Genomic DNA, 15,740 nt, shown 5'->3' on the forward strand with positions numbered 1-15,740 from the left:
TACAATGAAAGACAACACCTCTATTCTAAAGCTCTCCCTGCATAGTGACATCTAAACATGTCACAGAGCATGCCCACAACAGTCCCATAGAAGCGGAGTTATTTATTCACGTGTCAGCTTTGTTGCTGCTATTTTTGCAAGATCGCTGCAAGAACTACGCAGTTTTGCGGAACTGCAGAGTTTTTGCTACAATTTTGACAAAATTGCGGCAAAATACTTGACAAAATTGCCATGTGTGAACATACCCTTACCAGCCTAAAGGGAAATGATGTCTAAGCAGCGGTAACGAGGGGGACACCTGACATACTCAGCTCTGCCCATCCAGTGCAGATTGTTAAAAATTTAGATTGGGCTCTTTTTTTTTTTTTTTTTTCTCCTAATATGTTTTTAATTTTAGTTCAGTAATTAAAAAAAATGTGGTAATCCAGTCCGTGTGTAATCTCTGCAGATTATCAGACCTTTACTGTAAATGCAGCCCCATGTATAGATCCAGCAGCTGTACAGCCACTTCACATGTAGAATATAGTCTGAGGATTTTATTGGTGACCATACATTAATTTCAGGGTTTATACACATTCATCTTCCGTCAGTCTGCTCTCTGTTATCAGCCATTAGTTACTTGGGGCTGATGACCGCAGCTCAGAACAGATTGTTTTCTTGATGATGATGATGATGATTATGGCATTGTTTGTCACTCTTCTCCTTCTTACCATCACATTTCAGTTTATTTCTTCTTCAGCTTTGGGATTAGTATAATAAACTTCCTGTACACAAGGCCAAAATTCTAAGAAAGAGGAGAAGGAATTAAAGAGATCTCCACATAAGAGTCTACGACCGATCACTAGTGGTCAGACCCCCACTGATCCTGAGAATGGGCTGGTTTTTAATCCCAGGTGTTTGTAGATTGAACATATACAATGCAGAGTTTATTTTTTTTTCCCCATATACAATGCAGAGCTCATTTTATTGCCCTATATACAATTCCGAGCTATTTCTATGGCACCATAAACTATGCAGTGCTATTTCTATTGCCCCATATACAATGCAGAACTCATTATATTGCCATGTATCCAATGCAGAGCCCGTTCTATTCTATTACCCCATATACAATGCAGAGCCCATTCTATTACCCCATATACAATGCAGAGCCCATTCTATTACCCCATATACAATGCAGAGCCCATTCTATTACCCCATATACAATGCAGAGCCCATTCTATTACCCCATATACAATGCAGAGCCCATTCTATTACCCCATATACAATGCAGAGCCCATTCTATTACCCCATATACAATGCAGAGCCCATTCTATTACCCCATATACAATGCAGAGCCCATTCTAGTGCCCCATATACAATGCAGAGCCCATTCTAGTGCCCTGTCTATAATACACAACTCATTATATTTCTCCATATACAATTCTGAGCTTAATCTATTGCCCCATATAAGGCTAAGTTCACACTTGCGTTGTTTAACCGGTTACTCTGATCTGTTTTTGATCAGAATAAGGATAAAAACCGTATCAAAATAACGGATGCAAACAAATTACAATCTGTTTGTATCCCTTTTACATTGAAACCATTGATAAAAAAAATAACCCATCCGTTACACATCCTTTTTTTGAACAGAGAAAAAGTCCATTATTTCCGCCAAAGAACGGATGACTAACATAACGGACCCTAACGGATGCAATTAAAAATCCCATTGATTTAAAAGAGATTTTTAATGGATCCGTTTCTAGCCATTATTCTGATCTAAAAACAGATCAGAGTAACCCTAACCCTTAGGCCTAATTCACACGAACGTGTTATACGTCCGTTGTTTCAACGGAGCGTGTGAAGGGTCTGTGAGAAAATAGGACATGTCCTATTTTTTCACGCTTCATGCATCCCCCATAGACCCTAGTCTACGGGGGATGCGTGATAACGCGTTTCGCCGAACACGGATGCACCTTGGACGTGAAAAACTGCAGTTTTTCACGTCCGAGATGCGCAACGCTTATGTGAATCTAGCCTTACCCTAGTAAGAACTCTTTTACTCCATATACAATTCCGAGCTTATTCTATTTCTCGTATACAATGTGCAGCTCAATCTATTGCCCCATATACAATGCAGACCGTATTCTAGTCGTTTGAGATTTTGCTGTCGTTTATTTGAGATGTGTGTAATTCTCCCAAGTGTTTTATAGAGATTTTTCTCACCTGAACCCCTTGGTGAATGAACCCCAGATAGGCAGCAATAACCAGAGCCATAAATAGGTCAAACACAGCAGGTTTCACCCTGTAACACAAACAAAGGCAGTTTTATGGAGACACTTGATAACTTCTCCCCTTCCTGACATCTGTTCTCCAAACTGAATAGCCACAATCTCTAAAAGGATCATACACGCGTGTAATACCTAGCGCAGGACTTTAGGGGTGACACATGGTGTAAGGATGCAAAAAACACCAAACTAACATGCACCACCCCCTCATCGGGCCCTGCACCAGACAGAACACAGTGTATCCATTTTTACTGGATTATTCCTTTAAATGAGATCTCTAGGCTCCTCCCATATTGAGGGTCATATGTGGCAGGTACATAATAATCGTATTTCTCACTGGTGGTTTAGTTATTTTACAATAATTCTGTTGATAATAAAACTCATTTGTGCATGTATTGATTTCCTCAAGAGCTTGTACTCAGCAGCAGCCAATCTAAACAAGCAGAGCTGCAGTGTAAAGCATGGGGGAGAGACAGAAGCAGCCTGAGCCTCTGATGAGTGTAAGGCTGGGTTCCCACAACCTATTTTCAGACGTAAACGAGGCGTATTATGCCTCGATTTACGCCTGAAAATAGGGCTACAATACGTCGGCAAAAATCTGCCCATTCATTTAAATGGGTTTGCCGACGTACTGTGCAGACGACCTGTCATTTACGCGTCGTCGTTTGACAGCTGTCAAACGACGACGCATAAATTGACTGCCTCGGCAAAGAAGTGCAGGGCACTTATATACATTATATGCAGGACACTTCTTTGCAACGTAATTTGAGCCATTTTTCATTGCAGTCAATGAAGAACAGCTCAAGATTACAAACGTCAAAGACGCCTCGCATAATGTCTTTGACGAGGCTGTATTTTTACGCGTCGTCGTTTGGTTGTCTGCACAGTACGTCGGCAAACCCATTCAAATGAATGGGCAGATGTTTGCCGACGTATTGTAGCTGTATTTTCAGGCGTAAATCGAGGCATAATACGCCTCGTTTACGCCTGAAAATAGGTCGTGTGAACCCAGCCTATAGGTTATGTTCACACGCAAACTCAAAAACGTCTGAAAATACGGAGCTGTTTTCAAGGGAAAACAGCTCCTGATTTTCAGACGTTTTTTAAGGCCACTCGCTATTTTCGCTGAGTTTTTTACGGCCTTTTTGGAGTCTATGAAAAACGGCTCCAAAAACGTCCCAAGAAGTGCCCTGCACTTCTTTTTCGCAGCAGTTTTTTTACGCGGCCGTTTTTCAAACGTTTTTCGGAACAGAACGCCGTTTTTTCCATTGATTTTAATGGGCAGATGTTTGGAGGCATTATGCTTCCGATTTTTCGCCCGCTTTTCGGGCGTTTACGGGCCGAAAAACGTCCGAAAAAACTCTGTGTGAATATACCCTCAATATAAGGAGCCTTTGAAGAACTAGTTTAGACCTTCCTCTCAGCTCATCAGATGGTCTCACCATGAATATTCAATCTTTATTAGAATAATCATCTCTGTTTTTTGGAAAACTAGAAACCATTTCCTGCGCGGTATGACATGTCGTTCCCTGTATTGTGTCATTGTAACCAGCGTGGACTCACCTGTGTGATGTCATCGTCTGCTTCATCTGATCATAGAATACAAACTCCGGATTCCTGGGAAAAAAGGGGATTAAACAATGTAATTATACAAATGAACACCAGGGGGCAAATCTGTAACTAGATCTAAATAGGTGCTCCGCAGCAGTTACTGTGCTCCACACCAATACTGGCCCCTGTGTCCCCCACTAAAGATAAGAAATCAGTGTCACTAAATGGTTCATGATTCATATATGATAAATATGACAAGATACGCCTAAGGATATGTTCAGGTAGAACCCCCCTTTAAATGAAGACAAGTACCTGTCATCTGGTTTGAAGACATGGCGCCTTACGTCTTTCAGGGATTTTCTGAACAGATGCTCCATGGTGGATAATATTGGGTGGTTCTTCGTGATCAGTTGTGCTGCACGAGGCTGCGAGGCCAACCAGTCAAGGACTGATGATAATCGCTCCTCCTGGACGCCCTGTAACCGCCAATGATAAACGTCTCTGAGATTCAGTCAATGGAAATAAAATGATAAGATTTATATACAGAACTCACCAGGTCTCCTTGAAAGATGCGCACATTTCTTGGAGTTTTCTAAAAGAGGAAAGAGAGGAATTTATGTCTTGCAAACTACAATATTACCACTAGGGGGCAGTTTTGGGCTGTGAGAAAACTCCTTTAGACTATAATCTATACGTTTATTAACGCTACAACTGTGGTCATCTATCTGTGTATATTGTGACGGACACTGGCTACAGACACTCCGCAGTAATATGGCTGCTACAACCGAAAATCTGCGTTCTCCCTGCCAGACTGTCGCTGTTCTATGCTGTCCCCACTACATCAAGCAGAGTGTTATATCACATTGTTTCTGCTGTTCGTCGCTCATACAGAACTGACATTTTCTTTCCCTGATTCATTACTATAGAGTAGAATGTGTGTCACTGGCAGTGAAAGGGTTAAAACCTAAAGCGGCACTCCAGCAGAAATCAGTCCCAGCACCCTTTCATCTGGGCTACATTTTAACAATCTTCTTACATATTCCCCCATGTAACCTCTAACTTGCTTGTCAGAAGAAAATAGTCCAGCTTCTGTCTGCCATCTTGATTGTAAAAATCACTGTCTACCGGCAGTAGCCTTAATTCCTGATCATGAAGCCTTGCCCAGGGATCACATAGGAAGTAATGACCAAATCACATCTATCAGAAGCTATAGTTATATAGATAATTCCAAATTGTGAGAAAAAGGCTGGAGAGACACAAATGTAGGTCTAAGACACAGGAGAGGCAGGAGACTGTATGTGCCCTGTGCAGCAGCATGCAGCATGTCACAGGCAGTGACATCAAATATGACCCGTGACATCAAATATGAGGATTACAGGAGGGAATTCACATTGGAAAGTGTGGGTTTCATCAGAGTTTCCCTTTAAAATGTGGAAAGTCTTCCGTACAGATCCATTACCATAGCTGCGATTTGTGCTCTATTAGTGGCGCAGGTCCTACCTAGCTGCCGGAAGTCCTGAATTTTTTTAATTGAAATCCCGGCATTGTCCCATGCACTGTTTTACAATTGCGGGGCAGATTTAGGGAGGGGGGCGATGGGGTCATGGCCTCCTGTAAACTACTCCACCATATATATATATATATATATATATATATATATATATATATATATATATATTTATTTGTTTTTAAATTATATTATTTAATAAATATTATAACTTTGTAATAAGATTATTTTAATATATTATTTCAGGACGTCGTGTGTGGCAGCGCCCAGAGTCGCTAAAGAAGAGCCAGAAGCGAGGAGCAGTCAGTAAATAGAGGGGGTCACGTCTGGGGTCTAATCTGTCTGGAGTCTGATCTGCCTGGTGTCTAAATTTATTTTGGGATCTGGTCTGGATTAAAGGGGTCAACCTGGCCATATAAAAATTAAAATTTTGAAAAAAAGTTAATACTCACCTTATAATACCCTGCTACTCCACAAACCCCTACTGGCCCCAGTTTACATTGGTTAGGGCTGTAATGTCCCGTACTGGCACATGACTGCTCTAGCCAATACCTAGCCGCATTGGTCATGTGCCGTAACTACTGAGATCACCGGTGCAGGCAATCTCCTCGATCTAAGGTCCTCAAGGTAAGGACAGTATATAGGAAATATTTGGTTAAAAAAGTTATGTTCTGAAAAAACCTGCTCCATAGCAAGCCACGCCCAATAAACCACACCCTGTCAAAGCCCCGCCCATGTCAATCCCCGACTGAAACCATCTGCATAACCAAAGTTTCCCCAGAAAAATCTTGGCAACTATTTATTGATGCACAAGACAAAGTGTGTGTGAACGAGAACTCACACTGCTACGAGACTACATCCGTACATAATGGGGCCAAAGTGAGGAGTGAGCACGGTGCAACAGGGGTTAATGCCCACGTAACTGTATGAGGTGAGGTAGCAGGTGGCTCCGTGGTAACCCACAGAGGCACAGAAAGCTGGTAGCGGTTGGACGTACTCACATGCGCCAATGGAGCCGGGATCTCCCGCGTGGCAGAGGTTCCCAATGTCAGGTAGGGACTGCCCTAAGGACATCTATTGACCCTTATTAGCGGCCTGTTGCCTGGATAAGAGCTGTGAATGAAGATCCAGGTTGATTTAAGAATCTCAGCTCGAAGGCATTCGATAATGTTGAGTGGCGGTGGCTGGACATGGTCCTGGACAAATTTAACATACAAGGGGAATTTAGAGTCTATTTAAAAGCATTATACAATAATCCCACGGCGGCTGTTTGTACACCAGGATTCAGGTCAGCAACGTTTAGGTTACACAAAGGAACGCGGCAGGGCTGTCCCCTATAACCGCTTTTATTTGACCTGGCATTGGAACCATTGATACAGGTCTTAGAACATGGGCAGATATATTCTGGCATACAAGTGGGCAAAGTAGAAGTCAAATCTGTAGTATTTGCAGATGATGTTCTGCTGTTTCTCTCTCAACCATCTAAACATCTGGCAAAAAATTTTGAGGCGATACGGGAATACGGGTCATTTGCAGGCTTCAAAATAAACCCAACCAAAAGCGAGCTTTTGGGATTAACAACACACAATCATACTACGGATACCAACCTCCAACACCTGGGGATTAAGATTGCGAAAGCGCAGATAACATATTTGGGGATCCGGATTGGGCGAACCCCAGGAACCTTATACCACCTGAATTATGAACCCATCTTCAGCAAAATAAAGCTAGAACTTCAAAGGTGGAACGCATTGCCGCTCTCCATGTTTGGCAGATGTCATCTGGTCAAGATGATATCATTTGCAAGACTATTGTATCCACTGCAAACATTACCTATTCTACTGAAACATAAGGATGTTAAAGACTTCAACTCCGCTATAACAAAATTTATATGGTCAAATAAGCGACCCAGAATAGCGCTAGGGATATCATTGGCAGGGGGGAGTTAACATTCCAAATCTGAGAGGTTATAATATTGCTAGCCTTTTCCGTCATGTTCTAGACTGGATACACAAAACAAACCACTATTCCAACCAAAGACTGGAGTCAGCACTAGCAGGAGAGTGTGACCTCCGAGCTTTACTACACACAAAACTTGGGAGCCTCCCACAACATGTTAAAGGAACAGTGTCATCACAAATTATTTTTTTATATGTTAAAGATGTTAGTGCTTTATTAAAAACGTTTATATTCATTTGTGTGTTTGTGTTTTACTTTTACTTATTTTTACACTTTTTCTTCCCTATGGGGGCTGCCATTTTTTGTTCCATTTCTGTGTGTGTCGATTAACGACACATACAGACATGGAATACGGCAGCCACAGTCCCATAGGGACTGCGAACGGCTCCCGTCCCATTGACTGCAGTGTACGGCGTCTTGTGGGAACTGCGCATGCGCCGCTCCCACACAGTCCTATTCGAAATTGGCGCCGTCCGGCGCCATTTTCCTGTGGACCGGAAGTCGCGGCCGGACAGTAATATTACTACTTCCGGTCGCGGCTTCCGGATTTGTGCACTTGCACCAGCGACAGCAAACGGAGCGGACGGGCCGGAGGGAGCCGCGGCGGTAGGAGCAGGTAAGAGATTTCAATGTATGTTCGTGTTTGTGTGTGTTTACTACTGTATGTAAACCTACTACGCTGTGTGTTAGCTCAAAAAATGGCGACACACAGTGTAGGAGGTTACACCGTTCAAACCCCTCGTTTATCCCGGCACTAGCCAGGATAAAGGAGGGGGGGATGCTGAGAGCTCACTAGAGCGAGGCCTTTTAACCCAATGTTGCAATGCTGCAATTTTGGGAACTAGCTCCATCTAGTGACCAAAAATGGGTAGTATTATAAATTAGAAATAATTTATAATATTTCCTGACTCGCGAAAAAAATAAAAAAAATTTGAACAATGTTTAATCACCCACACACTAAATGTTTAATTTTTTAAAAAAAAACATGTTTTTCTGGCAACACATTCCCTTTAAATCTTCCGTCATATTACGAGACACAATAATGTGCTGGAAGGAGGTGAGGAAGAAGCAGGGATTATCTTTCCAATTGTCAAAGTATTTGCCATTATGGTCGCACATACAGTTCCCGGCTGGGAGGACCAGTAGTTTGTTTACCACCTGGAAGCAAAAGGGGATAAACACAGTAAAACACATACTACATGCAACAGAACCAAGACTAAAGAAGTTGCCAGAACTAGTGAGTGAATTTGGGATCCAGCCAACACACTTTCTTCAATACATGCAATTAGATCCTTCTGTACGCAAATAGTAGATAACTTGGAGAGAGAAATTGTATAAAACAAATTCGATGAACTAATAGGTGAAGAACCACATAGGAAATCCCTATCAGACTTATATAGGGCAATGAAAGATACCTATGTACAAATAGAACCAAGAAATCAATTCCCGTACTGGAGACGCATTTTCAAAACAGCAGATGTTAATGCGCAGATACTAGAGGGATGGAAAACAGTGAGGAAGCATGTTATTAATGAAGTGTGGAGGGAGACGCAGTTTAAATTGATGCATGCGGCCATATATGCTTTTAACATTCCGCCTAGTAGTAGAGATCTAGACCGAAAACATGCATGCCCGAAATGTGCTCAACCACATACTGATTTATATCATGGCATTTGGTTATGCCCAGTGACACAAAGATACTGGACAGAGATACTAGCATATGTTGGGAAAATATGGGACAGATCCATGCCACTGACACCTACACTTCTTATATTTCAGTCCACAGCGTCAATGAACGCTGATGAGGAAGGGAGCTTTTCACAGATACCCCCACTAGTACACATAATACTACTTGTTGCAAAAAGATGTATACTGAAAAACTGGCTGGAAGCTGCCGCGCCGACACTAGATCAACTGGTCCAGCAACTGAAAATATGTCTACACTCAGACAGGATTGAAGCATTAACACATAAAGAAAGAAAAACTGCAAGCTTTTTCAAAAAATGGAAACCGTTCTTGTTACAGTTGTGTGATCTAGATATTGAGGCAGTGATGGAAGGGTTTCAACAAACAAAATGGTATCTCACAGAGGACCTTAAAGGGACCTTGGGTAAGCGGAAGGTCAGAGTAACAAGACATTAGGTAGAAAGACATAGGGAGTGGAGAATTACGATACGATAAGAAGAGAGAATAATGAGAGGTTGAAAAAAAAAAAAAAAGACTGCCAATGTTGTTGTTATGTTACTTGTTAGCAAAGTTTATTGGAAAACATGCATCAGAAACTAATATGTAAAAGTCATTGTACCGGGATGATATTTCAACAAATACAAAGTTATGTATATTATTGTACTTTCACCAAGATATGGGCAATGTCATACTTGGTTTCTTGTAACTGTAAAGGAATGGAAATTTTTTTATAAAACTCCATAAAAACTGTTTTAAAAAAAAAAAAAAGAATCTCAGCTCCACGTTGGGCTGCGCAGATTCCTGGTGACATATATTGAGCCTAAGCAGCGAATTCCTGCCGCGTTCACAGATAGATATATAGCTCATTTATCTGCGCAGATGGGAGAATCGCACAACCCCATTATCAGGAGCCTATAGTGAGTATATTATCCTCTCAGCCGGACGTAATTACCGCGGCCAGAGGTTACACTTTCCATATCATTTTCATCAGACATCTCATTCCTTCTCTTTCCATCATAACAATATTTCAAACGTCTCATTTGCGTGGCGCTCAGAAGATAAGGAGAACGAAGCCTTGAGAGCGCCGCGGTCCGTCAACCATTTTGTCTTTTCTCAGTATTAACTCACGGTACAAAGTGTGGTAAAAAAATTAAATATCTGGATTTGTGTCACATTACAGGGGGACTAACACCAGCGGCAGCTGTTAATGAACCGTCCTGGTGAACTATGGTCGTGAAGGGGTTAACGGTAATGTCCTTAGTGGTGTAGGTCAGCGCAGGGGTTAATATTCATGTTACTGGGAGAGTTGCCCCCTATGTACTATAGCCAAAGTTGCCAACTTTGGAGGAGAAAAATGTGGAAATTCTGAAAAGCGGCGAATTCCGTATGCCCCATCCATTTACATAAGACACGCCCCCAAACGGCAGCATTTAAATGAAAAATAGTGCATACAATCCCTTCTTCTCCCCCCAAAATGAATACAAACCCAGACCTCCTAAACAAATACAGACCCCAGACCAGACTCCTTAAGTTATATAAACCAAAGAACAGAAGACCCTCCAAAGAAATACAGACCCCCTTAAGTTATACAGATCCCTGATCAGACCCCCTAAACTAACAGAGACCACAGGCAAGATCCCCTAAACTAATACACACCCCAGACCAGACCCGCTGAACTAATACAGACTCCAGACCAAACCCCTAAAGTAATACAGACCACAGAACAGACCCCCTAAACAAATACAGACCCGTAAACTAATACAGACACCACACCAAACCTGGAAAGTAATACAAACCCCAGACCAGACCCTCTAAATGCAGACAAGGCCAAACCCCTAAACAAATACAGACCCCAGTCCAGACCCCCTAAATATAGACCCCAGACCAGAGCTCCGAACCTAATACAAACCCCAGACCAAACAACTAAACTAATACAGACCCTTAGAACAGACCACCTAAATATAGACTCCAAACCAGACCCCCGAACCTAATATAGACCCCAGACCAGACCTCCTAAAGTAATACAGACCTCACATCCGGACACCCTAATACAGACCTCACATCCAGACCCCCTAATACACACCCCAGACCAATCCCCCTAAATAAATACAGACCCCCGACCTGACCCCTAATACACACCCCAGACCAGACCTCCTAAAGTAATACAGACCACACACCAGACGGCCCTGGTCTTCCAGTAGTCCGGGAGGTCTCACCTTCTTGACTGAGTATGACTGAAGCCTAAAACGCGTTAGCTTCTCACTTCTGAGTTATGGATTTTGTTACTTCATGTAATAAAGTTCTTAACATCTGAACAACATGAGAACTGCACCATAGGACATGAACTTGAGGGAAGTCGGGGGGAAGGTCTAGCCAGTCGCACATGTTATAGTGGGAAGATACATGGTGCACAGTATACGGATTGATATGGATGGAGGTTGTGGACCTTGTAGAAGAGCGGGGACTGGTCAGTGCTGGTTTTATGACTCGTCCAGCTATGACCGCGTCTGGACCTTTTACCTTCATTGTGTCCTTGTACAGGAGCCTGGCCAGAGCTTCACACAGGATCTCAGTGTTTCTCTGAAGCTTCTTTATATTTACACGGGATCTGGAGGATATATAATGATTATGTCCATGGTTACTGATAATAATAATCATCTTTATTTATATAGTGCCAACATATTACGCAGCACTTTACTGATTGCTCATACTGACAATTAAAGGGAACCTGTCACATGGAAAATGCAGTTCCGTCTGCGGGCAGCATGTTATAGAGCAGGAGGAGCTGAGCACATCCATATATATTTTTGTAGGAAAAGATTCACTATACCTTGTACTTTATTCATTTAAAAATCTGTTCATTCAGGGCTTAGGAGCCAAGTGGGCGGTACTACTCAGTGAGACCACCCACTGGACTCTTAAGCCCTGAATGTCCCCCTAAGCTCTGGCAAGGGGGGATCACTGATCCTCGATCCTCTTGGCCTATGGTTTGGAGTGTCGGGGAATGGTTATGCGGGGCCTCTCTCCTTTATGCACTTTTTTGTGTGGCACCTCTACACTTTTTTTTCACTTTGGGTGACAGAAAGCAGTTACACTGAATCTTTTCCTATAAAACGATATATCAATCTGCTCAGCTCATCCTGCAGATCAGACCGGTGTTCAACATGACAGGTTCCCTTTAAGGGGATTTCCATCTTCTAGGCTGTAGATGGGAGGTGGATTATAACATCAGAAGATGGTCGCTGAGAGTAGGAAACTACCGATCCTCAGAGAGAGAATGGACTGTCTAATGCCAATGCCCAGGAGGATGCAGAGTAGCCACAATGTAATTTACGAAAGGGAAATACTATTATACGGCCATTCAGGAGAGGACGGGGGATGGGGGATAGCATTCAGTGTGGTCTTGCAACATAGGTTGTTCCTCATTTCTTACAGATACTTTTTGATGTGGCACCTATGCACTTTATTACTTTTGTATTATATATATATATATATATGAGAGATTGTTCTTTACAAGCTTCCTATGATGATGATGATATAATATGGTCCCTGAATGGTGTCCTCTTTCTGTTTTGGGACACATTTTTTTTATTTGTTATGTTCAAAACTTTGTCAATAAACCTTTTTAATAGAGGTTCTCACCAAGGTAGCATAGTTCCTAACCTGACAAGCAGTATCCTGACGCTGTGTGGATATCCCAGGAGGCCATGCACCAGATTAATCCATGTAGCAGGTAAGTATTGTATAAGTCCTACTAAGTCTTGTACTATTAACAGGCACTGATAGGACTATTAGACAATATTAGGCTGGTGCTACTATCAAGCACCACAAAAAGGTAGCAAAATGGGCAATTGGCCAGGGCCCGTTTCCTAAGGGGGCCCCGGTGAATTAACATTACAACTTGAGAGTGAAGCGGAGAAGTCTTATTTAGCGGTGTATGTTGATATTATTTGGATTAGAGTATTTTGTGGGTTCTATATGGCAGTATTATGTGGGTACTATATGGCAGTATTATGTAAGTACTATATGGCAGTAGTATGTCGGTACTATATGGCAGTATTATGTGGGTACTATATGGCAGTAGTATGTCGGTACTATATGGCAGTATTATGTGGGTACTATATGGCAGTAGTATGTCGGTTTCATATGTGGCAGTATTATGTCGGTACTATATGGCAATATTATGTCGGTACTATATGGCAGTATTATGTGGGTTCTATATGACAGTATTATGTCGGTACTATATGGCAATATTATGTCGGTACTATATGGCAGTATTATGTGATTACTATATGGCAGTATTATGTGGGTACTATATGGCAGTATTATGTGATTAATGTATGGCAGTATTATGTGGGTTCTATATGACAGTATTATGTGGGTACTATATGGCAGTATTATGTGGGTACTATATGGCATTATTATTTTGATACTGCATATTATGTGTGCACTATATGACAGTATTATGTAAGTACTATATGTCAGTATTATGTGGGTACTATATGGCAGTAATATGTGGATACTATATGTAATTATTATGTGATTACTATATGGCAGTATTATGTGGGCTGATGTAGTTGAGTATTATTTGGATACTGTATATTATTTATGCACTATATGGCGGTATTATGTGGGTAATATATAGCAGTATTATGTAGGTATTATATGGCAGTATTTTGTGGGTACTATATAGGAGTATTATGAGAGTACTATATGGCAGTATTATGAGAGTACTATATGGCAGTATTTTGTGGCTATTATTTGGCAGTGCTATGTGAGTACTATATGGCAGTATTATGTGGGTACTTTATAGCAGTATTATGAGAGTACTATATGGCAGTATTATGTGGGTACTATATGGCAGTATTATGTGGGTACTATATGGCAGTATTATGTGGGTACTATATGGCAGTGCTATGTGAGTACTATATGGCAGTATCATGTGGTTTCTTGTAGTGAGTATTATTTGGATACTGCATATTATTTATGCACTATATGGTGGTATTATGTGGGCTATATATGCATTATTAAATGGACACTTTAGGGGAGTATTATTTAAGCACCTAATGGTGGTATTGTTTGGGCACTAAGCGGTGTTTGGTGGGCATTGTATGGAAGTTTTATTTGGAAAGTATTTCTGTGTAAACATTCAGGTAAACAGTTCATATGCATTTGTGGTTCATATATCTAAATGTCTAAAAATGGCAAACAGGGGAGGGGAAATAGTGGCCACTTTACTTTTTGCACAGGGCCCCATTTTATATAAAACAGTCCATGGCTACCAAGGCTTGCCAAGTAATAGACATTGTTATGGCTGGGTTTGTTAATAGGCACTGCTTTGCTGGCACTATTTTAGAGAGCTACTATTTGGCACAGTTTGTGGGCTATTCTAGGACTGCGCACCCAGAATGTATTGTCTTGAGAATATGACGACGGCCAGTGTAGACACTATGAGGACTAACAGGCCCTATTGTAAGGTGTCCATCTCAGGTATCCCATAGAGGCTTCCTGAATGTACAATTATGTGATGACTGGAGGTTCTGTAGAAGAGGAAGGAGAAAAAAAAAAAAGGAGAAGAAAAAAAAAAAAATCCTAAGAAAAGAAGGAGGAGAAGAAAATCATCAATCATGATGATGATAATGATGGAAAACAACAGACCAAAAATGTGTATAAGAAAGCTAAGAAAAAGCTAAGAAAAGCTAAGAAAAAGCTGAAGAAGAATAAGGTGAAAGATAAAGAAAAAGATGAAGACCAAGAAAGAGTGGAAAAAAGTTATGATGATAGAAAACAAGAAGAATAATGGGGCAAAGAAAGTGAAAAAAAGAGTGCTGAAGAAGACGGTAAAGAAGAACCACCAAGGAGGAGCAGAAAATCATGATGATGGTGAAAACAAAAAGAATAAGAAGACTAAGAAGGTGAAAGGGAAGAGGTTATGGGAGGAAGGAGAACAAAAATGTGAAAGGAGGAGAAAGAAAATCATGATGGAAAACAAGAAGAATAAGAAGATTCAGAAAGGAAGAGAGTGAAGAAGATTCTCTACCTGGTGTCTAAGATGGTGTTCTTCAAACCGTTCTTGTGGCTGTCCAGGTGAGAGATTGTAAATGCCGGGAGTCTCCGTAAGCCAAACTGCTCATGTTCCCAGGCTAAAATATTGTCCCCCAAATTAATTTTCTTATGAATAAGTGAAAAATTGACACTGAGGAACGGAGGCGACTGAACGACCTGAAATGACCAAAAAAGTTTACCTCATAAACTGTTCACTGTAAAAGATGTTACTGGAGACGTCGGCCCACATTGAAGAATGCCCTAGTCTAAGTAAAGGAGATAGCAGTATTGATTTGCGCCAAATTTATTAAAGTGTGCACTCCTCTTAATAAATTTGGCGCATTTTTACATGTCAAACAGGCAGAAAATAAAATCTACGCTATGAGCGGGTGTAAATTTTTACCAGGAATTTGCCCCTTTTTCATGTTATTCCACCTAATAAACTTGACTTAGGCTACATCTTCTTGGAGACCACGCTTACTTTTCGAATTTGACGAGTGACGTGAAAAGCAAATTCCAGCCCAAGTTTTTGGGTAAACTTCTTCGAAAATGTGGCCCCATTGGGTTGGTGAAAACATAGTACATTGTATGTTGTCATTGAGGGTCACGTATGAATTTTTGGTAGAGATGCAGCCAATAATGGTGGAATCTGCAACAATGATTTCTTTTTCCATTATATTATGTGTTCTCCTCAATAGTGGGAACACCCTGAAACAAGTCTGTGCAGC

General features: G+C 41.3%; 1 protein-coding gene across 1 annotated transcript in view; it reads right to left on the reverse strand.

Annotated features, from left to right (window-relative positions):
* Nucleotides 1–516: 516 nt before the first annotated feature.
* The window catches only part of LOC142663760 (BOS complex subunit NCLN-like), a 42,049-nt gene continuing 26,825 nt past the window's right edge, over nt 517–15,740 (reverse strand). Inside the window, exons 9-15 of the mRNA XM_075842591.1 lie at nt 15,008–15,189; nt 11,488–11,575; nt 4,369–4,407; nt 4,128–4,291; nt 3,828–3,881; nt 2,203–2,281; nt 517–784 (exon numbers count right to left, since the gene is read on the reverse strand). Of these exons, the coding sequence (XP_075698706.1) occupies nt 725–784; nt 2,203–2,281; nt 3,828–3,881; nt 4,128–4,291; nt 4,369–4,407; nt 11,488–11,575; nt 15,008–15,189 (666 nt within the window). The 3' untranslated portion in view covers nt 517–724. The remainder of the gene's footprint in view (nt 785–2,202; nt 2,282–3,827; nt 3,882–4,127; nt 4,292–4,368; nt 4,408–11,487; nt 11,576–15,007; nt 15,190–15,740) is intronic.

Source organism: Rhinoderma darwinii, chromosome 1 (assembly GCF_050947455.1).
Source record: "Rhinoderma darwinii isolate aRhiDar2 chromosome 1, aRhiDar2.hap1, whole genome shotgun sequence".
In the NCBI taxonomy this organism is placed as follows: domain Eukaryota; kingdom Metazoa; phylum Chordata; class Amphibia; order Anura; family Rhinodermatidae; genus Rhinoderma; species Rhinoderma darwinii.